The sequence below is a fragment of the Prorops nasuta genome, unplaced genomic scaffold (assembly GCF_024137725.1).
Source record: "Prorops nasuta isolate Cenicafe-Biocafe unplaced genomic scaffold, Cenicafe_Pnas_1.2 PNAS00010, whole genome shotgun sequence".
Classification (NCBI taxonomy): Eukaryota; Metazoa; Arthropoda; class Insecta; order Hymenoptera; family Bethylidae; genus Prorops; species Prorops nasuta.
In genome coordinates this window covers 1511354-1536647 of record NW_027116807.1, presented here as the reverse complement: position 1 = coordinate 1536647, position 25294 = coordinate 1511354, and the positions used below count along the sequence as shown (strand labels likewise).

Genomic DNA, 25294 nt, shown 5'->3' with positions numbered 1-25294 from the left:
TTCATAGGCTTAGGGGTGAGCCAAAGATAAGTAGTAGAAAGTTTTGTTAACTTTGACAAACAAACCTTATTGTATATCTTAAATAATAATAATAATAATGATAAAATCTTACATATATTAGCAAGAACATCACGACTCGCAAACAAATTAGCTTCGTCTAAATGGAAATTTGGTAAGTAGTCCAACATTGCAAACACTTATCCAATTTTGTTGGTTTTTCTTATTATACTTGTACTTAATAAGAGCTACAATGGAACAACACAAACTTGTATCACTGATAGCCTAGTAAAATGACTATTCTTTCAAAAGTAATAAAACTATTTGTTTAACACTTAACTTTACCAGAAAGTTGAAGTAGAATACTGAAAAATATCCTTTTTAACAAAATTATTTTTCTTCAGTATTGTATAACTATAGATAATATGTATCAAATGTTTTAGTTTTGCAATATCAGATATATATATTTATATCATTTCATTATGATTAGGCTCTTCATTTGCTACAACGTCATTGAAGCCTTCATCATCATTTCTCACTGCATCTTCTGCAATTGGCACAAAATGGAAACAATGATTGATTAAAACCAGAAAAACAATCTATGTATTTAAAAAATATACGGATAAAATACCTGCTCCAAAATCTGGTAATCTTTGTTGCTCCCTATCACGATGATGCTCCAATATTCTAAGCAGCCAAATAGGAAACCCATTCTGCACTGCATAAATATCATTTTCATTTTCAATATCATTTTCTAGCTCGTTTATCAAAGGTTCTAGGTCATTCACGTTGATCCTCAGAAGTACCATATTTCCATCTTCGTCGTCTCTGTTATTATTAGCCAAGTCTCCATTCTCCACTTCCTCAATATCCACAATACCTAATCTTGGAATTTCAGCGACACTAGGCGATTTGGAATCTGGAATTTGATCCTCTGAAATGCTCGATGAATCGTACTCCTGTGTTATGTCCTGAATAGAGGCAGAATCTACGGAACCGGACTTCGGATAACCGGAGTCTATAACATCTGGCGATCTGCTGTTTGGCGGTGTCTCTACATTCTCGGCGAAAACTACTCTTGATTCCATACCATCTGCAGTCTCAGAAATGGGTGAAGTTACACTTTTAGTGTTGGGAATCCTGAATGATTTTGAGGTTCTTATTTGTTCTGCTAAGTACGACTTAGATTGGCATTCTGACTCATTTGAGTTTACAGATTGGTTACTTAGGACACTACCTATATGAACATTAAGGCTACTACTGAACAAATTATCAGTGGAAGATGATATTGTGGCACTTTGAACTTTAGATTCATGTGTTGATGTATCGTCATCGATAAAGGTGGTATTTAATTGATGAAATGCACTTATATCTGTAGCTACATCGTTAATGCTATATAATTCTGGTTTGTTTAATTGCATTTCTTCTTCTTGGCATCCTGAGAAGATATCGTTTAAATAACTTGATTCCAAATCTGCTCCCGCTTGTATTTGATCTGAATCTTGCGAATTCACATTTAACTCTAATGATATTCTCTTACTGGCTCTCCCGTCGAAACTTTTTTCTTGATTTTTTGTACACAATTTTGGTGAACTAGTATATTGAGGATGCTCGGGTTTTAATCCAAATCCATCCTCAGTAACTGACAATCTTTCAGTTTTTCTCAATTTTCCTCTATTTTCATTTGGAGTTACACTCGAATTTGCTGAAGATTGAGTTTCAATCTCTTGCTTACTCAAGTATAGTAAGCCTTGATTTGAAGTATTTTTGAATACGGAATTACTGAAATTACTATGATCCAATAAATTTGTATCATTTCTTTCATCGGCTATTCGGGAAGATGAAAATAAATCAGTCCCTATTTCAGATTGGTCAAATCTAATAGAATTTTCAGAAGCGCTAAAATTTTGAGTGCGTGATAATGATACATTTTCGGCATCAAACAAATAAGTATTATTTTTATCAATTGTATTATTTTGTGGAATAATTATGCTTTCTTCCTTGTCCCAATTATCCGGATAAATATCGCTATTTAAATCATGGCTTTCAATTCCAGAAACAGGCATAAGTGGATTCATGTGAGTACTACTGATAGAGTCATTGCCATCCACATCATCTAATAAATATGAATTACTATGGTGAAAAGAACTGTCTTGCGGTATGAGAATATCTTGCTCATCGTCTGAATTTTCGCTTTGCCATTCATCCATAGAAGAATTCCAGTCATCATTCTCACCCCAGTTCTCACTTCCATCCACAGGTACCTCATTTGCATCCCAGTCTTCATTGCCATTACCACTTTCATCCTCACTTACGTCTTCATTCGAACCCGAGTTTTGATTATGCCATCTATCAGCAAATGCATCTATTTCAACGTAACCAAATTCTGGGGGTAATGGTGGTGGAACCTTTATTAATAGAGAGTCATCTCTTTCAAGAACTGTAACATTACCCTGCTCCAAAATACTTCTCAATTCATTTTTGGTTATTGCATATTTTCCTAACATATTTAATATTACTTCTATAGGCATGAGCTTCTCATATTCTTCATGCCGAAAAGATAGTATATTTATAAAATACTTTGATTCATGTAAAATTTTCTCTTCGTCTGAACGAGAGTCTATCTCATAAGGGAAAGTTTCTTCACGTATTAATTTGTACAAGCCATCTACACCTTTAGCTTGATAACACTTCTCTACTTTTAGATCAAATATTGCCATTTGTGAGACATGACCCAAATGCTCAGTTCCTTCAGGACCTTTACAAATTCCATCGAAACTCACTTCGTATTCAGGATATTTTTGAATAACATCATCTGCCCTGTAAATTATACATAAATTTAGCTAAGCAAGAAAACTATTTGTATAATTTGTTTATTAGAATTGATTAATAAAGTTTACCAATTTTGAAATTCTTTTCGAGACCATTCAAATTTATGATCATAGTGTCTAAAACCATGCATGTTTTTAAATAAAACATTAAAATCCCTATTTGGTGTAGTGATTACAACAACTTTTGGTTTAATAAATCCAAATACATTAGGCACAAAGGCTTTTAACTCATTTTCATACAAATGTTCAATGCTGAAAAAGGAATAGCATGTTAAGAGAAATGTATTGGTAAAACATTAAAATAAGAATAAGATCAACCAACAGTTCTATGCAAATAACAATATCTGTATTCTCAAGGCAGCTATCACTTTCTGTTACGCTTCCTTCATATACTTTAACTATTAATGGAGATTCTCGTGGATGCACGTAATCACTTGCTAATGGTTGTACTCTACTGGCATGCTGTTCTAAAAGATATCTGTCAGTATCAACGAATAATGCTTCTTCAATCCCATAGACATTTTTTAAATAAGTGAAAAGCTTCAATTCAGCACAACCAAAATCAACAACCTATGAAAATTATTAGAATTATCAGTGATCCTGTTTGCAAGCCTTTGATTAAGAAAATAATATTAGCTAGCAAAAAACAGAAAGTAATTACACATGAAACTAAAATGAGAATAAAAACGAAACTGTTACCTTTCGTAATTTTTTCTTGTATTTGGGATTTTCGAATATTTTTCCCACAGCTTTATAACGCTGTATATAAGCTGGAGGATAAAATCGCAAATCACTTCTTTCTTCTTCATCATTACTTTTAAGTTCCTTTGTATCGCAAAAACCGCTTGGTTTGCAAGATTCTTCCTTTATCTCATTTTCAACCGTTGAGCTCACATTTTTATCGGAAACTGTTTTTATACTAATATAATTCTTATAAGCTATTTTACCTAGCAGATACAATACGTGGAAAAGTACAAATATCATTATTACAAGCTATCAAATAAAGCTTTTGCAACAATGATTCGTTTCCTATACACTCGCGGACATATTGCATTGGTATATATATATATGTAGTATGTACCGGCAACTGGCAAGAGCACCGCCAGGCGCCAAAATCCAAAGAATTCTCCTATTGGCTGATTAATTTAAGACGAACCAATAAAAGGGCTGACACTAGTCTCCATCAGTCTCCATTTTCATTAGAATTTAAATCATTTAAATTCTCTATTACGAGAGAAATATTTATTTGTCTTTCTACTTTTAGAAAAATATGATAATAATAGATTAACATTATTATTGAAGATAATAATATTTAAATAATTACAAATATAAAAAGGTAAAACTATATTTAGATATTAATTAACAAGCAATTATCAAACTTTAATCTTATCATCATTAGATATATCTAAAATAGAGAGCCGCGATTACCTGTGAGATTTCTTTCAGCATCTGTAAAAATGTTGTAATATTACATGAAAAAAAAAAGTATAAATACCAAAGTTACAGAATGACTGATGAACTGTTATTTTTACATTAAGTTTTAACTGTGAATAATGAAGTAGTAAACATATAGGATTGTTTTTATTACTAGTATATTATTATCACTTTTTAGGATAAATAATGCTATCAATTTAAGTGACAGGATAATTTATTTTAAATTTTATACTAATAAAATAATATACTATATAGAATACTTAATATTATATCATTAGCAGTCTACAGATTCCTAGTAAAGCAATAGTATACACGTTGCACAGTTCTCTCTAAATTAACCCCTTGCCTTACGATTTAATTTTTAATTGTGCGTGCCAAAAGCGACACCAAGGACGTCTCTGAGACGTCTTGTTTATATTTGGGCCGGTAGACTTACCACGTCTCTGAGACGTCTTGTTTATATTTGGGCCGGTAGACTTACCACGTCTCTGAGACGTTTTGTTTATGTTTGGCCCCGAAAAACTATCACGTCTCTCATACGTCATTGTAAGCTAAGGGGTTAATATTATTAACGAATTCATACGCAACACACATCGCAGGGACGTTTATTTTTCACGTGTATACTTATATCACGAGAAGCCCGTGTGACCTTCACGATGATCACTCCTTTTCGATTTTAATCCTTTCTTATTCTGAATAATAAATTTGAATGCGATCATCGTTAACATCTTGTAATGTTGGTTCATTTCATATATATAATATACACTATGTATTGTATTAGAATGCGCTGGCCGTTCTTTATTATTTCACTTAATCAATCCTTTTCGGCGTTGAAGGAACATAAGAATTCAATTCGCTAATACAAATTTTAAGAATAATTTGATCTATATACAATGCGTTCATTTAATCATAATTGATTACTTAATTTTTATAAAGTAGGGATTTATATGTACAGAGAGAGGACAGTGAGATACCTTATTTTTGCTTAAATACAGATTGTCAATGATTTCCTTATATTTTTCCAATTAAGGATATACGAGCTGAGAATTTTTCATGGCGGGCATGTATGAAAAACAAAGGGAATTTTTCATGAACTACGCAATGTCAAATCACCTTAAAAATAAAATAAAAAGAAATTAGACAAAAGATTTATCGTTAGCATTATGATGAATTGTTTCTTCACGTTATTCATCAGCTCTTGAAATAATTAAATGCAGACCTTTCTTAATCTTTGCAAATTTTATAATGATAATTCTTAAGACACTCATTAGTTATAAAAATAGTAGTATAGAGTGGTAGTACAAGCAGTAATATTTCTTTATCTTATCGAACGTTCTTTCCTTTTGAAAATTTCAAGACTCTGTCTAGTCAGTTGTATGAATTTATTCTCTACACCCACGAATAATTAGAAAATATTAATTAGCTTCTCTTTAGAATTTTTACACGCACACACACAATTGTATAGAATAAATTGGTTAAGGATCGATAATAATTATACTTTACGTTGATCGTGATTGTCTCTGTTAACTCTGAAATATTTGGTTTAAACTCCTTGACTAGACTAGGCCCTAGGATGAGAAGGACACTGCAAAAGTTAGTAAAAAAGACTAAATTTTATATATATGCTCGTTTCTCTCCTCAGCGTATTTTGATTATTTCTTCATGTTTCCGCACAAAACTACAAATGTAGTACAATGTATTTGTAAAAATATACATGTTTAATGATTTGTTTCTTACAGGAGACTCTTATTCGTATGCACCTTATTTGTCATGAGATTTATATAAAGCATGACAGTAACGTGCTTACATTAGACTTTTTAATAAAATAAAAAGTAAATGGCGTATTTTTACAAATGGCATTGTAAACTATTGTATCTTTTACTAAAAGCTAGACAATTAAGAAATGACATGTTCCTTTACGTGTTTAGCTCCAAAGGACTTGGGAAAATTACTTTGACAGAAGTGCATATACCTTTTAGTAATTGAAAACTTGAGCATGTTTAGATTTTATTTAAGCAGTAATAGATCCTCCGAGTTTAAACTCTAGCTTTTGTATTTATTGTTTTACGCGAAATTTATCATGATAGTTTGTGAAAAAATTGGCACACCTGATGACGCCAATTGTAATTTTTTCTTCTTTGTTAAATAAAATAATTTATATTTGGAGAGGACAAAAAGTGCGCCTTTTGTTTACACTTGACGTCTAGGGCTTAAATGAAAGGCCACTCTAATTTTTATCACTGCATCCATGAAATATGTTAGTGTGGCAGTACAAGTTAGTCATTAAAATTGAAGAAACAGAAAACATAATTTTAAAATACCATAGAATCTGAAAAATGTAATATTGTTAATTCTTAGGAATCCTCCTGAGGAAAATCCGGGAATTTGTAGCTCTCCTTTCCTAGAAAGACAAGAAGAAGAAGTAGCCTGAGTGAATGATTAGAATACTTAAAAAAATAAAGGAAGTGTTTCTTTTCTTCTTACGCGGATATGATAATACTATATCTAAATATACGGTTTCGTAGACAATAGAATCATATCACAAGTTTAAAATTGCACTCGCACGTAACATTTTTCACTTATGTGAACACACACAGGGCGCGGCGAAATATATACATATATTTATGTATATATCACACACAGAGCGTTAAATATAGAAAACAGCATATAGACCACAAATAATGATCAAATTAACGTTAAAAGTTCGATTTTCTCCATTTTCCATGGGTTTCCATATTCGAAGCATGATAAGCTATGTTTCAGTTGCTCAGGAGAAATGGTTTATGCGTACGATTGATCCAGAGAAATTGCTATTTTGTTTCCCTTTTCCACCCAATTCCTCAGTCGGCCACGTAGCTCTTCCAAACTTTTAGATTTTGCCTTATTTATCCTCTTGTACTTGACGTCTTTAGGCTTTGTTACCGACCTGTGGTTACTCATTACCCTATTGTACGTCACCTAAAAACATAACAGCATTACTAATTGATAATCTCTTACAATCAATTAGAAACGAATAATACTGCTGCAACATAGCTGCTTATTATTTACTGTGAAACCTACCTTTTAAAAGTATATTAATTAATTAATCAATTGTGAAAACATTAAAACTTTTAGCTAAAATTAATCATTATCACATACATTACCACTACTTAAGTACTAAAATGCTTTAAGATTAACAAACTGAGAGGTAATAACCTGAGCTTGCTGGCTTTCATCCTTGGGTCTTTCATTTTGAGGAGGATCTGGGTCCTGTGCGAGTCTCTCGAAGCTACCATAGAGATCCTGCAGTCTACCTTTGCCATTCCCAAGATTCTTGGAGCGTTTCTCATCGATCTCTGGGGTTTCTGTTTGCTCTAGCGGTTCCTGATTGGTCTCGTTATCCGCGTCTTCCTCCACGGAATAAACAGTCTCGAGGATTTCGGGCCTCCTGAGGAAACCGTTGCATCGGCGCATCGAGGAATATTTACTGGATGGTTCGAAGGCATCGGATACGGAGCGAATCACAGTGACATCGGTTATATTAGATCGAAACCTACAACAAAAAAGATGAAATTAACAATTTTAAGGAAAACAGGAATAGAAATAGAGAGAAACGAAAGTTTACCTAGGGGGTGCGGGATCATCGGCAGCTTCTTCAAGGACGACGGCGCTGTCGCTGTCGCCAAGGCTGTCGAGTCTGTCAAGGGCATCGCAAGGGGGCGAATCCCGAATGGTGGTGGTGCGTTCGGCGAGCCTGCTTTGCAATTGACGGATCACCCTCTGCTGCCTCAGTATAATGGACTCTCGCTGTGCCAAGTTGGCCTCGATCTCCTTCTGCTTCCGGCACAATCGCGACTCGAACAACAGCAACTGCGATGAGAGCGAGCGTAACTGCTCGGCCTTCTCTCTCGTTAGCCTTGCCACTAGGTCCTCCTGTAAATTAATCCAATAACATTACTCTAAGCATTCTCAAAAATCTCACACAATACTCTCTTTCTCGTAATCACTTTTCGCTTTCCCTCGCATAAGAAAAATCTAACTCGTTAATTAAAATGACCAGTGATCATTGGACAGCTTTTCACGACCAATCATCCAACTATAGTCTCGTTGGATCGACTGATCTAATGAAAAATTGATTCCATGACCACTTTACCGAACTTGACCATATGATTTTTGTCGAGTGAACGATTGAATCCGATAATCGATCAATGACTTTTATAAATCTACGTTACAACAGTATGTTTATATAACCATATTCGATATCTTTCACCATCCACTGTATGATTCATCGAATTTAACTCTCTCCTACTTTGGCCTTTTCCATATTAATCAGGACAAAAATCCCTGCTTTGTAGTCTTGTGAATTTCATTATTCTGCCAATGTAGAAGTTTGCTTTGGTTCCATGGAAAGGGGGTGGATTTAACGAGACGACTCAATTTGATATTTTATTAATACGCGCGTGTCTCTGAGAGTTTTAGCCTCTGTGGATCCTATTTTATTAGGGTAACGTAGGTTGGCTCGTTAGGTAGAGGCGAAAGGACGACAATCCAACTAAGTGGTGGTGTATGCATTTAGCAATATCGTATTACGAAATTATTAAGTCCTCCATCGAGTGTCCCATGCATCAATGCCACTTGGGTTCTCGAGTCGGTTTGAATAAATCAACGTCCAACATAGTAGATATATATATATATATATATAGCTACCTCATTTTTCTCCCTATTAAGTAATACACATACACCTTTCTTCCTCGCAATGCAATGACCAATTTTTGCAAAGAATAAAGGATTAACAAGAAGAACAATTAATATGAAGTTAAGCATCGGTGAATAATTAGCGGTGCATGGCTACAAAGAAGCTGATTAATAACGCGTCAAAGCCACCGTAACCAAGGATCATTAATTAATAACTTCTTGCGCGACCAATTAACACAATCAATTTCACCCCCAGTAAGGAACTATCGGGAAATCTATTAGACTCGTTTGTAGGACAAAAATTTCTATCCTTACCTTCCAAGTTCTCCGCATCGTCGACCATTAATAAGCTCTTCTGAATTTTAATAATCATTCATCGGTTCTTCTTGGCGGATTATCGAATAAATTAAGAGACGGAAGTACGTGTGTGTGTGTGCGTGTTATATGCATGGGATAATTATGGTCAATTGGATTCTTCGCGGTCATTAGTTTTCTTGAGAAGAGGCTGCTGGTACGTAAAGAATGCAGTGGCGATATAATTTTAATGGGTTACTTGTGTAAGTTTCCTCATTATCGCGAAATATGCTAAATCTTTAAATGAACTTGTAAATTGGATATTCAGCAACGACGACTGTACGGGTCAGCTGTGCATCGCAACTGTGTGTCACCTTAATATACGTGTCTGCATATACAGATATATGTGTTTATCAGGTATACAGATACTCTTACGCGATGATAATTATGCTCCACTGTTTATTATTTCCTTTTTTAATCTTAATAATACACGATATATTTATATGTTCACCAAACGTCCTTTCTTACTATTTGTTGTCACGTTATATTACATCATCAATTATATTCTTGCATTTGCGATAAATTTGCAAGATTTTGTCAGTGAGTTTACCCTTCTTGGAAGCATATATAGCCGATGGCGGATAAAAATTATAGTCACGACAGAGTTGCGTATCGCGTACGTGGAATATATGTCGCGTACGGGACAAAATTATTATATCGGAATTTTATTTCCAATTTACCCTCCCGAGTGCATAACTCGTCTTTTCTACCTCGACCATTGGCGCCAAGCCAAAATAATCTACGGCTTCGCTTTATTCCACCCGTCCCATATCCCGCAAACAATTTCTCTCATTTTCGAGAAACCGTATAGAGGAGAACGTGTTGATACATTTCTGTCAACCCTAATTATTTCTTCCACGAATATAATTATTCTTTATTAATGCGTTAAGCACTTCCCCGCTTAGAAATTTGTATTTTTTTTTTCTTTCAAAAGCGTGCAATAATAATATATATATAACAAAAGTTTCACTACATAATTCACTGTACAGATGATGAAAAATGTGAGATTTAATTGAGGAATTAATCGAGTTAACAAGAGGATGAAGAGAGGGAGGGTTTACTAATTTTGCGAGATGGGGAGCGTGGAGAAACTAGAAATTCTGAAGGATCTTTGTTTTTGGAAGTAAATGAGGCGGAAGATGCAAAAGCAGCTGCAAGGTTGGCGTTTCAAGCCACGACGAGAAGAGATTACGAGTAGTTCTCTCATTGCTGTCAGACGTGTTCCCTTTTTTTCTTCTTAATAGAAAGGACCCTAAAATATATTCCTCCCTCGATGAACGAGTCAGAAATATCTCTACGTCACTCGTTCTGCCTTCTCCTCTATCATTCAACGTTTTCTATAACGCCACGGTAAACCTAATAACGTTCGATATATTAAAATAATAATCAAGACGGTTGTTGTAAAATTGCAAATTAAAGTAAAATAATTAAAAAATTTTTAATAACACGTTCTTTAAAAATCCCTTAGAGCAAAAATCAATTTAATAATTTATCCAAATAATTTCTATTATTAATTTTCCTTTAAACTCGCATGATTCACTTTAAAACTCGAGTGTCTTTAATGGTGAAATTAATTTGACGAAGATTCGCGTTTCGTGACTGAGTGAGAGATTTTTCGCCAAAGTCTGTAATTTTCAAGAGGAAGCTACGTTTTTGCGTGGGAATCGGATAGTTGGTAAAGGTATCCAAAGCACGAAGGTATAGCCAAGAGTCATCGCGCAAGGCTTTCTAGGCTCAACTGGGGGAAATCTCAATAATTCAACTATCAATTGGACGATATAATCGTGCAGATCGTTCCAAGGAAAAAGATTGCGTGAAGCTTTGAGTTTCTTTTCTTTTGCAAAAAATGGGCGATCGACGGAATAAAAAACGAAGGAAAAAGAGAAAAGGGGTAAAAGAATGAGGAATTTGAGGGACGGTCTACCGCGATAGAGGCTCCAATTGTTCGGATGCTATAGGTGATATAAACATGCTAGCAAGACTTTTCTACAATATAGTACAGTATCTCGCTCGAGAAAAATATTATCTTCCCATGAACATGGAATTTCTATAGAAATATTACGAGTCTCTTTATATAAAATTATTGTTAATAAAACTATTTAAAATATTATATTTTACAGATCACAACTATATCACCTTATATAGCAATTTTTAATATTTTGAACGAAACAAGAAAAATTGAATAATTGAACGCTAGATTGGACGATAGATAAAAATGAGGTTGATAAATCGAGGATGTATAAATTAATAATTAATTGAGTACCATTCGCAGTGGCAGCAACACGCTACACACTGCAGGTCTTGGAAGTCCTACATATACGAAATAGAGCCTATAGTCTAATATGTCTATATATATATATATATATATATATATATATAAGCGCGTAGAACGTCGTTGCTCGACGCGCTGCAACGCCGTCTGCGACGCGGTCTAGTCTGCATTTAGGCCCGACGAACAGGACAGACTTCTTCCATCCAATTACTCCGAGCGAGCCGCGCGGCTAAATTCGCAAATGTTCTTTTTACCTGGTCAAAATCGTCGCTACTCACGCGACCCTGTATAGAACGCGTCGCGTGATCCTCGACTGCGCCGCCGGAAGTCCCTCGACTCCTTCGCTCACTCGGCATTTCGAAGCTCGTAAAAAAAAAAGAGCTATATACACACGACCTATACAAACGCACACGCGCCAAAAGAAGCCCGTTCAACGGCGGGATTTCTCAGAAAAGAGGAAGAAAAAAATCTGCACGGGGGTTTCGTGCAAATTTTAGCCCTTATCGCGCGTCGAGGCCGAAAAGTTGGCGGTTTGGAAATAAGCTGAAGTCTTGCGAGGAAAATTAGTGGTCTTCGAAGTTTGCTCGGTAATATTATTATTATTATTGGGTTATTAGAGGATGTGGATCAATTGCGAGTAGATTTCCAAAAACCAAGACTGTACTTGGGTATATCGAGGGAAGGGAGAGAAATCAATCGATTTTGTTTTGCTATTAAATTTTGTCTTGGACTGTACACTGAGAAAAATGTCACATAATTATGTAATTTAATAATATATTTTTATGATATCGATAGATTAAATGTATTGATATTACGCATAATTCTGTTGACAGGTTAAAAGATGATATAATATTTTTCTCAGTGTATATAAGTGATAAAAAAAAATATATAAGAATATTTTTGAAAAAACCAACCTGAAGTTTGAGCGTCCTTCTCCAAGCGAGCATCTGATGCGCCTGCGCCCTCTGTTTCGCTCTGAGAGCAGCGATCACCGTTTTAGCTTCCTCCAGTGACGTCACTTCCACCTCGTTCCCATCCCTAGCGATCCCATTCCCGGAAGTCACCTCAGCGACGCTCGCCAATGGGCAACCGTCCATCGACGTCTCGTCGAAACTGCAATAGAGCAGAAAAAACCATCATGCAAACGTTCGCAATTTAATCATTCATCTATATATAGCTATGATAAACTTATAAAGCGAGATAAAGCACCAATCCGTGTATCGCTCGATCCAATCGGATTTTCTTCGTTCGATAAAACGCTGTTCTTGCGATCCTTTTTCTGCAATTTTTCACCAATTTTTCGCGTTTCACCAAAGCGACCGACCACTTCGTCGTGGTCCCCAGTAACGTTATACAGCGATGAAATTCGATAAGAACCGCAAGAATCCGCGCTTTCGTCCCGGCCAACCGAGCCTATCGGATGTCCAAAATTGTTGGTCGGCTCGCGAACGTTCTGGCGCCCTGCTATATGCGCAAAACGTACAAAGAATCAAAGTAATTTTTTAAATCGCACTGATTTCGCAATAATGCAATTCCCAGTCAATAACGTGGCTATTATCATTATTATTGTGCAGAGACTTTTGTAATGGGAACGAACGTCGAGTATATGATAAAAATAAAAAAATTTTTTCGGTACGTGTTAATATATATATATATATATATATATATGCATATCAATAATAAAAGTTCGATCAGAGCAAAGGCAACGATGAACAATTGCATTAGAACATATAGGTACATACATACTATTAATATCGAGGTGAATATTTATAACGCATGATTCGCTGCACGGTTTGCATTTCGCACACGCGTTTTATATCCGGCATAAAATTGAATTATCATACGTCGTCCGAGTCTCTCGTATCCGGTTTGCCAGCGATACATTCGCAGCTGGTCGAAAGAGACGCGAAATCCTGATCGATATTGCAGCTGGGTGAAAACAAATTTTAGAGCCGAGAGACTTTCTTGAATTTCTTTATTCGAGTCCTGCGTTGTAAAGGGAGATGGATGAGAAAAGTATGCGTATCTCTGTGTATAATAAATAGATAGATATAATAAAGAGGGGGAGATAGAAATAGTAAGTTGCACGAGTGTATAGAATATATTATAATGCGATCTCGCTGGTGGTAGGGAGAAATTTATATCAAGTGTAAAAAAAAAGTCACCCGCGGTGAGCATTAAATTACTCGAGTATACCTGCAGCGCGGGCGCAAGTGCAAAGTGCTTCGTCTTCTCGCCCCAAGTCTCCTCCCTCCTTTATGGTAATAAATATAGATCGATGGAGCCATTAAAGCCTAATTTATATAGAAAAAGACACGAAATACCCTTTTCGCATACGATAACAAGATTTTTAAACGCCACAGCTCAATCTCCCCTCGTTTTTCTTCCTGCCCGACAGTTTCTCGTAAAAAGTTAACAAGCCAGGCTCTATAGGGACTCTTAAGAACATATGGCATTAAAAAAAAAAAAAAAACACTCTTATCGAAAATGGTCTAGGGAATAAAATTCTTCGGGTTTCTGTGTGCATATTCGACGGATCGCTGAGTGTATTATTGGGGAAGGCAATAATTGGTGGTGAATATTATTGGAGTCCCGTGGGAATTTCTGTGTCCCGCGATCGATCCCTCGGTGGGTCCCTGCGAACCGCACCGAGAATCTCGTTGTTCAAATATACTGTACGTGGTTCTAGTGGAGAAGCAACCAGTAGGTGTATAGGCTGATGCGAGAAACGATGACCAAACGAAATATTCTAGCATGTATATGGTAAACCATGAGAAAAATGTTTAATAATTCTTCAAATCGTTAACTGTTATACGTTTTATTAATTTAGAGCAGTTGCTAGATAAAAATGATTATGAGGGATTCTACGTGGAACGAAGACGTATATATTGATATATAGATATATATTAAATCGATAATATTCAGATGACAATTCTTCTCGAGATTTTGTTTCACGAATGAAGAAAAAGTGGTTTGGTGGTATTGGCACGGGGCATTAGAATGTGATTAGCGGTGGATCAGCTTGGGATCAGAATGGTGGTGTGATTGAGAAATGCGAGGTGGTTTGTGCTGATGCACCTCAGGGGAGAATGCGAGGGAGTGGTGAGTATGCGAGAAGCTCGAATAATGTTCGATAGGGACTGTTACTGGTTAAATTGTAACTATATTGTGGCGTGGTTGCACCTCGGGCCAAATGTTGGGACGTATTAAACTTGTCCCGACGTTAATGGCGAAATCGCCCACAACATTAGCCAGCTGCCATTCCACTCCCAAAACTCTACCGACTACTCGCAACATTTCGATAAGCTAGCTTCGATTAAATTATTTAATTTATGATTCGTGTTATCAGAGAGAAGAGAGAAATGTGTGTGCAAATACAAAAGTGACGAATATAATGTTCAATAGGAATTGATACTCTGACTTTGTTAAAGTGTTCTAATAAAGTGGAATATATTTAATAATTGACACAAACACACACAAATACTGTTTATCCATTTCCGATATAAACTGATTATAGATTAATTTCGCGAATAATATTAATTCTCAGCAATCGATTACTCTACACAAAAGACACGATTATTGAACTTGATACACAGTATAGGTTCGTTCTCGATATATTCTCTCGCTATGGCAAACTATTTTTACATGTAAAACCAATTATGAGATCAATATCTGAGTGATAAAGATATAGTGTGTGAGTATATGGTCGTTTATTTCTTACGTTTCATTGTGTTATTGAAACGAAAGCGAGTCATGAGCATGTCTGGATTGGGTTGGTATAGTTTAAACTGACCATTACCTACGTTGTCGAAATGAACATTTTTTTACGTATACTCTTATCATATCTTTTCTGCATTGATGAGATACTTACTCCCGTGTGAAATATAAGAAGAAAGGGTTAAAATGTATACGTGATAAAATCAGGATAATATTGGATAGAAATTGATGTTATACCATAACTCTTTACGAGTGGATGTATGAAATTGTTCTGACGTCAATGACAAAATTGTCCAAGTGTCCTGATATAAAGTAGAACATTAGCCAACTGCCATTCCAGTCCGAAAACTCGTTCAACTATTCCCCATTTCAATAAGCCAACTATCGATCTAATAATTTCATTTGTATCACTCACTCGCAATTACCAATGTTATCCAGTTTCGTTACGTTGAACTTTGAACCTTGCCCGGGCCAATATTGCCTGAATCTGACTGATTTCCTTTGAGAAACTATGTAATATGATTATTGCAGGGGAGGCGACTAGGATTTATACGGCGGGGCGGGGAGGGAGGGGGGTAGTGGTTTTGGAGGCAATGGAACTGGATAAAAGTGTTCTATTATAAGGATTATTATAGTAGGATGACCGGTGCAGGAGTAGAGTTTGCAGTGGACAAAACCGCAGCTGACTGGTACTTGAATGGTTATTGGGGGTTGCTGACCAGGGACTCTGGCAAGAGTTGCGGTGGAGGAAGCTTCCGCCGCATTTCCACTAAATTCTGTGGCTTAGTAGGAAGAACTTGTTCAAGCATCTTATCTATCTTCGGCGAATGCCAATTAATCTGAATTACAAGACTCTTAATGATACTATCCACTCGAACCATTCTTACCCTGCAGCTATATATATATACAGGTAAACTACACTAAGTTACAATTTAACCTCGCTCTCGAGCTTCAAAATCATCAAAGTCATTTTCTGATGAAAGACTTTGAGAAACGATGAATTTTGCTGGTTTATGCGAGGGCTTTAGGGGGTGAGAACGTCAGGCGAAGGACTTTGAGTTACGCACGTATAAAAGGGAGATTGTGAAACGTTTCGTCCAGCAGGAATTGCGCTCTGGTAACGACGCGACGTGGATTGGACGAAGGGTCTGCGCTCCGCAAAACCGCAAATGCTCACTACTTAGTTTATTGCTGTCTCGGGAAAATCTCACAAGCTCCACAGTGCTCGAAAAAAAAATCCAAATCGATAAACCGATCCATCGCCTGCAATTCTCAGTGCAGGAAAAATTGGGGATCGAGTTCGTTCGTTTGCTTCGTTTAATGAAAACTGATGGGAAAGAAGATGAAGGGGATATATATATATAAATTTAGTATAGCTATAGGACTGGCATATACCTATACAAAACGACAGTCGAGTGAAATGACTATAACTGCAATATGTTATTAAAAAATTTCACCGCCTAAAAATACAAAAAAAAAAGATAGTGCTGCATGATAATGTGCATATATGCATCACACACATTCTCACTTGCATTTCACTGTGTAGGTATGTGTCAGGCCTGTGCAAAGATAAACAGAATTTAACATCAGACTCGTTACAAGTGTACATCTTGTGTGAAGCGGTATATAAATAAACGAGAAACCACTATAGGTATCAACCTGAACAACAATTAGAACCTTCGCCAATTTTTATTACAATTAATTTGAGGGGAGAATGAACGATGAGAGATATTTCGTGCAGTGGAATATACAAAAAATGTAATAACTATATTCTATAAATATGATACTTATATAGGAAAAATAGGCAGATGGAGAAGGATTTGAAGAAAAAAGAAACAAAGAAGGAATGAATCGATGCGATAAATTATTCGATTCAACGGTCGTTCATTGAAGCATCAGGCATTACTCGGTGCTTTCTTTGATGGCTTTTTGCACAGTTTTACCGTAGCAATTATTCATTTTTCCTTCTCCACTGACTTGAACGGGCCATTAATTATTCGCGGAGCGGCACGAAAAGTATGAAATTTACAGATGCCGGGCCGCAGTCGAGTATTTCGTGTTTTCATTTTCGGTTTGACGTGCAAATCGACCAGAAGTTGGAACGAGGGAAATGAGTTGGATATGGAGAGAGAAAGGGGGGAAATAGGGGGGGGGGTGGAAAGGGAGATGGATAACTACACATATAGATACCATACTAGCGCAACGGAGAGAGAGAGAGAGAGAGAGAGAGAGAGAGAGAGAGGGGAATAGTGACGAGGGACGAAAAGAGATTTGGCAAATTCCAGGATTTATTACCAGTGCTCCGGCGGCGTCTTCTTGCAGCGATAAAGTGACCGGGCGTGGCGCGAAATTTATTAGAACGGCAGGTGGCAGTTGAAGTGGCCTCGTAACACGCCAGAGATTTGCAGATTGCTATTCTCGATGGAGAAATCTTTCGCGCCGAAATTAGGAAGGAATATATAAAGTTGAATATTGTTAAAAGAATAAAATTACGTTTGAAAAAACTGAGAGAAGTATATATAAATATATATATATATATGTATGCATATAACGACACAGGCTTTATATTATATTGGGATAAGGCAGTGGATTTAAGCCCATTAGGAAGTTAATTTAAAAATGCAGAAATTCGAATAAGTACCTTAATCTCGCGGAACGAGCGTTTCGCAGAGCGGATTACTCGAGGTAAAAATTTATACTTCCATCATGCTAATTGAGAGATTGCCTCGTGGTCCTTTCTTTACTTTTTTACGATGCGTTTTGAGGGGGGGGGATATAGTTATTAAATCGGACACTACTGTACAAAAGTGTGCGCTTTATTTGTACACGCGCGATTGAAATACGAAGGATCGTTTGATACAAAGAGTCGATCCAGTTTGATTGGAAGGTGGGGGGGGGGGGGGTGGGGGGAGATTGGGGAGTTGTCAAATTAATTAAGTGGTCCTGCAGGACGAAAGAGGTTTTTGGGGTAGGTTGGTGGGGGTTTATTATTGAAGTTGAACGAAAGTTTGGAGAACGGCCGATAAAGTTAGCAACGATCATCTGACGGAAGTGATGGCGCAAAAGGGAATTGCAAGAAAGTCTCTGGGTGTGTTTCGAAGACAGTATGGCCGTCACGTGGCGTCGTTATCTTTTCTGTCGCGATCTGCTTGGCCGATCTGCCGAACAGCTGATGCCGAACGTCGATTCGAACCTCGTATCCCCACTCGCCAATCTTGACACCACGCTCGCCAAGCTGATCTCATTTCCGCTTCCGCTCCCCCCTCCCCCTCCCTTCTTTACCCAATCTACACCACAGTCACGGGTAAAAAGCCCTGCACCCCAGTTCAAAAGCCACTCGTAAATTCAACAGCTGCGCGCTTCTACCATTTCTTCCCTCTATTTTTCTCTATCAAGCGACTTCCGGTTGTACGTCGCAATTTGAATTTTGCAAATTTCACAAGAGCTTCTACTTTGGAGCTTCAGCGCTTGTTTCAAGAGAACTATATCGATAGAGGATTGTTTGAATTTGGGTGGGGATTAGGAGCGGTTTTCCCAAGAGTCTCGACTCCTTAATCCGAAAGTTCTGCGTCTGGCTAGGTCAATAATAGTCAACTTCCGGTTGTACCTTGCAAATTTGTCCCTCGCGATTGGAACGCGTACCACTTAATTGGCCAGCTAGCTAGCGAGTAGGAGAATCAACCGATAGAAATCCCTTTGTTCGACTCTGGATCTTTGCTCCTCCACCGATCCATGAAAATTTCTATCGTCAGGACACTTTTTTGCAATTACCGACCTGCTCTCTCAAACGTTACTCGCTCATTCAGAAATCTCGTCGAATAATTTATCGTCCACGGACACAAATGGGTAGGCCCATAAAACTCGGAAAAATTATGGGATCAACTCTGCTCCTAGCCTCGTTATTAATAAATTTCACCATCCCTCATAAAATCTCCGGGTAATAACGGTAATCGCTGTTTAAACACGATCCACTAAATCTTTTTATATATGACACTTTATTATCGCGATTGTGCAAAATTCAATGATTTCTCGCTGATGCTATACTGATATTTTTCATTTATTTTTTCTTAATACCCTCGCGCGTTAAAATGATTGTTGGTCGCATGCACGTTCTCAATAAATGCTTTGTGTTGCGCGTGGGCTTTCGAGTTTTCGGCTAACAATAATAATAATAATAATAGCGAGGATGAAATTACCTTTGAAGAACGAAGGAGGCATCCTGTTCGAATGAAAAAGTGGATCGATACCTCGCAGCGCTTCGAGCGATCGATATTCGCAAATTCGAGGCGTCCTCCAGTTTTCCCAAGCGAAAACCAAAGATGGAACAAAAACTCCATAAAAATCTGTATCCAGTCTGCGGGACTGATCGAAACTTTGCAAGATTGGAAACAACGATAAAGACAAACAAGCAAAGGAAATGCTTTATAAGAAAATATTCCTCATAGGATATAGAAGGAAAAGCATTTTCGCGCATTTTTTTCACAAGGAAAATCTTGGGAAAATTTTCTCTCTAAAGTTTGTCCTTTATCGTTGGAAAAAGGTGTGTGGGCTATAAAGTTATCAAATAGGAACGAGAGCAGCCACTTATAACCAATGGTAAGCGATCGTTATGGGAGATTAGCTGGTGATAAGAACGCGTGGTTACCGACGAATCATCGAGAGATTTTCGTGCCCGGAAATTGTCCCTCATGTACGGTCGTCAATCGATGCTGTATCGTCGTTCGTGTTTGCTGAAGCGTGAAAAGAGAAGCAAAACATACATGAAAAGTGCCAGTTTTCCATCACATCACCACTACTAATAAATGTGTCTTTAGTATTCAGATTTTTAATCATTCTTTGTGAGAGGTTTGCTATATGCAGAGTAAGAGAAACAATTGCAGGGAAAAATGTCCAAAGAAATTGGAGCAAACGAACTTGTATTTATTACCACGGGTCGTGTTTCTTGAAAAGACTTTAGTATTATTATAAATTATTTTGGAGTTTGGTAAAAAATCTTGGGAGAATTGATTAAAACATCCCCATACAGAGCGAGTATTTTCGTCATTTTTCTTCTATGAATTATTTAAAATTACGAGTTATTTGAAAGAACTTACTTTGTATTTCTTAAGTCCATAACAAAGTCACAGCTGAGTCAAGGAGAAAAGAAAGAGAGAGTGAGATACTCGATCACGTCACTTTGTTTGCATTACTGGTCCTCGTGGTAAGCATGTGCACAGCCAGACATCACAATACAGTATACTTGATGACACTTGACTAGATTTTAATGTTTTTAAAAATTAGTTTTAAAATTAGAGAAAAATCTTGCGAGCATAATGATGAAAATACTTTCTTCCATACTCTAAAGGAGTGTTTTAATCAATTTCTCCCAAGATTCTCTTCACTAATTTTTAAAATAATTTTTAATAATATTAAAGCCCAGCCAAGAGTTGTCACGTGTACATGGCTGCGCGCTTACCGTGAGGACCAGCAATGTAAACAAAGTGAGAGACGTGATCGAGTACCTCGCTCTCTCTCTCTCTCTCTCTCTCTCTTTACGTTGACTGCTTTGACTTTATTATAGACTGAAAAAAAAAACAAAATAATTTCTTTTAAATAACTCTTACAACAGTTAAATATTTGCTCGACAAATGATTGAAATTTAATTAAACCAGTAATTTATTAAAATCACGAAGACATATTTAATTACCACTATTGAATCAAAGATTTATTTTAATTAAAGGATTTTTTGTTAATGCAGCGCAGCTATGCATATCACGTTATCTCGTTACTTTGCGTTTACATTAAATAGACTTTTTTTTGCATATTAAACGCGGCTCGTTTATGGCAAATATAAAGATACGAAAATTTGTGCAGGAAACATATAAAGTCTAGCATTTAAAATACAGGAGATACGTAGTACTAGAATAGTACGGTGTGCGTTTGCTTGAATTTTTTCGAGCATCTTTCCTTCTCTCGAAAATAATAAATACAGAAAATAAAAAAAGAAATTGAATCGCGACAGTTGGAGATTTTCCGGCTGCGTGCCAATAAACCTGCTAGATACGGCCGTTTCCTTCTCCTCCCGACTACGGTTTCCGGTTAGAAATTGGCCTACCGTACACAGTAGACTCCTGATTATCCGCAATTTAAGCAAAAGCCCCATTAAAAACCAAAACTACCATATTTTGAAATTACGATCATTTCGCGTGGTCCCACGAAAACTATCGTTTCGTTCGTAATAAAATCAAAGCAATTTCACGTATAATAATATTAATTAACCGACTTTACCAGCATCCTTGTAAATCCTCGAAGAAAGGACGAGTCGGAGAACGACTGTCGTGAAATATAAATTGCCCTTGAATTATCCAATGAAAATGATGGTCAGAAATATTAATAATTTCACGTCACGAGAAATGATCGTATGGAGATTAAACAAAGAGAATCAGTGGAGGAAGAAAAAATGTAAGTTTGGTTGTGGGGAACACAGACAGAACGATAATCGGGATTCTGCTGCAGTTAAAGTGGCCCTGAGCGAATATACTGAGATCCGTTCCAACTTGGTGCATAATACGGACCATGTTTTTCTCACTCGGAGTGCAAATGAAGTGACTTTTATTTGTTGGAATCCTCGCCTTCCCAGCTGGGAATAGAAGAGAAACGACTCTTGAACGAAGTGCTCGCTTGGCTAATGGCGTTTATTGACCGATAGCGCAACTCTCAAAGCAATTCCCTTCGAGTGCACTCGTTTCATTAGATCACCTTTCCCCTCCCCTCCCCTACTTCAATTCGTATAACTGATTACTGTTAATTACCCGATCACTCTCTCGCCAAAGTAAAAAAAAAAGAAAAAACAAGAGACGAGAATCCAAGAAATTGTTCCTTATTATTGCCAAAAATTTCAAGCCCATCGCCGAATATCGTTTATTTATGAAAAAATTGAACAATCGCCAATTGTTAAATCCACTCTTCGTTGAATTACCATCGAGTTATACGCTAATTAATGCTAATTGACGGTCCCATATAATTTGTCGTCTGGCTATGAAAATTCGATTGTTGTCATTAGCAGATAGGGATAAAATATTTGCAAAATTATAATTTATTAGAGCGAGGCGGCTGTTTGTTTATCGGCCCCACGAGGTAAACAGACGAATAGGGCTATTGAAATGTAAAATTGCCAGCTTGGGGAGCGGCGAGGATTTGAACATTATTTTCTAAGGTAAACCACTCGTGTTAGACATGGATGAAAAATGCTTCAATGTTTGTTCATGCTACATTTCGCGTATACTATATATATATATATATATATACACATATAGAGTATCCGTGAACAGAGGGTGGGATTTATGAATCTGACCGGGACGGAAATTGAGCTATCAAAAGTATACTCATCTGCTGGTACGCAAGCTCCAAGAGGGGAATCCATTTCACTCTGCTGGCCGAGTTCCTCTCTCCGGAATACCACGAATTCTCATCGAGAGGAATTCACCGACGCGTGTGCTCGTGTTCTGTCCTCGGGAATTTCGTCGCTCGCTATATTTTTCACGCCCGCCTTTCGCCTCATTCGCCATTTGCAACGTTTTACTCACGACACGACATGACACGACACGACGCACAACTCTCTCTCTCTCTGTCTTTCTCCCTCTCATTAAAATTGCAATCAGTCATTTCCCTTATATTCTCTCCGCATTTCCTTTCCAAAGACTCGAAATTCGAGAAAGGAGAACAAAGTTAGGCGTTTAGTTGCGACGGGGAAAAAAGCAGGTTTTATAGGAGGAGGTTTTTTCTGGTTTGTAAACTGAGCGATTGAAGCGTGAGGAGAGGATGCTATAAAGGTCAGAGTCTTCGGGTTATTCATTTGTTTACACGCCGGAGCCATATCGTCCTCTGCTGCTCTCTCGAGGTGCGGGTAGACGCCGCGCGCGTAAATACACGCGCGACGCGTTCACTCTGCACAGTTGCACACGCCGCGTACCCGCACATTTTCGCCCGAAGAACAAATTAGCGCTTGCTTCGAATGATCCATTTCTATAAATTGCTCGGACTTCCGTTCTGAGAAACACAATCTTTTTTGCCCTCCCTTTAAAAGAATTACAAGCACGAAGCTATTATTTCTAGCACCCCCGTCGACGCGTCGCGAATTGAAAATAATCAAACTTGAAATTTATTCTCCAGATATCCAGCCTTTTCGATACTCTTTCCCGATAAATTATTACATCGTTCTGGTATACACGCGCAAACTTGACACGAGTTATTTCTGAGATGTTGCAGTTCCGATGTCTATCTGACGGATTACATCGTTCCAATGTGTCCGTAACACATAAATCATCCGAGGTTTTCTTGAAATCTTGTAATTTTCATGTTTATCTAGATGATTGCATCGTCCCGATACGAACAAACCGTGTATACAGCGATAACCAGATTTCAATAGCTGCTAATACAATGTGCAATGCTGAATATATCGATTTCCGGTCGTCCAATATATTATGTATATAGGAAAATGCATCTACTGTTTAAACCAGTGCTAAATATGTGTCTCACTTAAATGTGTCGTTAATTACTGTTAATTGTTCTCCACAAAACTTTGTCACTGATACGTCTTATTTTTATATAAATAAACTCCTCCATCAAAGCAAACGCAATATTTATTCAGACGACGTTATAATTGAAGCGTACATAAATTGACAAATTCATCGACGAATTCGTGCAGCAAATAATCCATTGGATATTCGTAATTTTCCGTTGAAATTCTCTGGTTTACGATGCACTGCAAATTTATTTGCAAAGGGGAGTTTCTGGAGGGGGGGGGGGGGACGTTGACAGTTGATTTGACGGTGCAGGGAGGGATCGGATTTTCGCGGGAAGCCAATTTGGCTGGCGCGAACTGTCGGAAGGGAAAAAGATTTATGACAACATCCGGCGGATTTGCAGGGTGAAAGTTTGTGCTTGGCAAAAGTTTTATCAGTATAGAAGTATGAGAATTTTACACTCGGAGGGATTCGGCGGTGTTTTCGAGGCTGAAAACTCGAGTGTTTCTCGCTTTCGAGGAAGATTGGAACGGCGCGAATTGTCGGAAGGGGGTTGATTCACGAGGACTTCCGGTGGCGGTAGATCCGTTCGCGTTACCGTGCGCGGCGAGACTGCGAATTCGCCCGACGGGAATGGCGGGATTTGCTGGGAATGGGAATTCACGCGAAACCTCGCCGCCCCACGCAGCAGCAGCCAGCAGCACGCCTGGCCGGGAGCACGTGTCCTCCGTTCGTACAAACGTGGGAGGTGCGCGCACGCATTGCTAAATTCACCACGGTAGCCCCTTCTTTCTTACCCCCACCCTTCCGTAAAAATTCACAATATCCACACTTATATATATATATATATGTATAGAGAAAAACACGCGTAGTGCAAAAATAGCAATGCGATTAAATCGAATAGATTAATAAAAACTCGGTACATGATAATTAAACAATTAAAAATTCCTTTTTTGTTCTAATTAATATAATATCTCTAACATTGTTCCGAGCCATGATTCTTGAGAAATGGAGAATATAATTCGCAGTGACTTTCACGTTACGAAACAGCTGAAGCGATTTACAAGATTGGCCGATTGTACCGGATCGTGAAACATTTGCTCTTTCACGCTGCTTTAGTTATTTACGACGACCGCGTTTATTAACCAAGCGTGCACCTGTCCGTTTTAACGCACCCACGCTAAATATCACCGGAAATACTTGCTAAACCACCTTACGATCCACTATAAATAAATAACCAATTATTATTCTCGATAGAGAAACATTGTTTAAATTAAATAAAATAGAATCTTATCGCGTTACTTCTGAAAAGTGCAATTTCAACTTACTTTCGAGGGTTAAATTCCTGTGGGATGAAATTTCTTCGCCAATTGTTTCGATTCACCGTGGTAGATTTACGTTACGTGTATCGAAGGATTTTACAGTTAGGCATCTATTTAGCTAGTGTTTTTGCCAAGCGAATCCTCGCGGTATGTGGGAAAAAGTTTGATCGGAATTTGCGAGAGAGTCCC

The 25294-nt window shown here is 37.4% G+C and overlaps 2 protein-coding genes across 15 annotated transcripts in view; both read right to left on the bottom strand.

Moving 5' to 3' along the window:
* Positions 1-77: 77 nt before the first annotated feature.
* Hen1 (Hen1 methyltransferase) lies at positions 78-3927 on the bottom strand. 2 transcript variants are annotated; one of them, XR_010823099.1, is made up of 6 exons: positions 3528-3927; positions 3151-3398; positions 2898-3080; positions 629-2817; positions 338-544; positions 78-245 (listed from the first exon to the last, which is right to left on the bottom strand). XR_010823099.1 is itself a non-coding variant. In XM_066732242.1 (5 exons), the coding sequence occupies exons 1-5, from the start codon at positions 3810-3812 to the stop codon at positions 465-467; spliced, it is 2985 nt and encodes a 994-aa protein (XP_066588339.1). In that variant the 5' UTR covers positions 3813-3927; the 3' UTR covers positions 78-464. The 2 variants fall into 2 exon arrangements, 1 of the variants encoding a protein (XP_066588339.1); XM_066732242.1 differs by having other exon boundaries at positions 78-544.
* Positions 3928-4258: 331 nt separating this feature from the next.
* The window catches only part of LOC136776604 (uncharacterized), an 84269-nt gene continuing 63233 nt past the window's right edge, over positions 4259-25294 (bottom strand). For 7 of the 13 annotated variants that reach the window (XM_066732265.1, XM_066732266.1, XM_066732270.1 and 4 more), the window contains exons 3-8: positions 12477-12675; positions 7867-8174; positions 7458-7794; positions 7054-7220; positions 6584-6663; positions 4361-6502 (exon numbers count right to left, since the gene is read on the bottom strand). In XM_066732265.1, the coding sequence (XP_066588362.1) occupies positions 6453-6502; positions 6584-6663; positions 7054-7220; positions 7458-7794; positions 7867-8174; positions 12477-12675 (1141 nt within the window). In that variant the 3' untranslated portion in view covers positions 4361-6452. Of the gene's footprint in view, positions 4278-4360; positions 6503-6527; positions 7221-7457; positions 7795-7866; positions 8175-12476; positions 12676-19475; positions 23952-25294 lie in introns of those variants that run through there. The other 6 variants (XM_066732260.1, XM_066732259.1, XM_066732263.1 and 3 more) reach the window with 6 other exon arrangements.

Excerpts from the sequence above, each read along its gene's own strand:
- Hen1 (XM_066732242.1), bottom strand. The coding sequence starts at position 3,812 with ATGATATTTGTACTTTTCCACGTATTGTATCTGCTAGGTAAAATAGCT. Across the intron at positions 3,399-3,527 it reads ACAAGAAAAAATTACGAAAG|GTTGTTGATTTTGGTTGTGC; the intron begins GTAACAGTTTCG and ends TAATTTTCATAG. Across the intron at positions 2,818-2,897 it reads CGAAAAGAATTTCAAAATTG|GGCAGATGATGTTATTCAAA; the intron begins GTAAACTTTATT and ends TATAATTTACAG.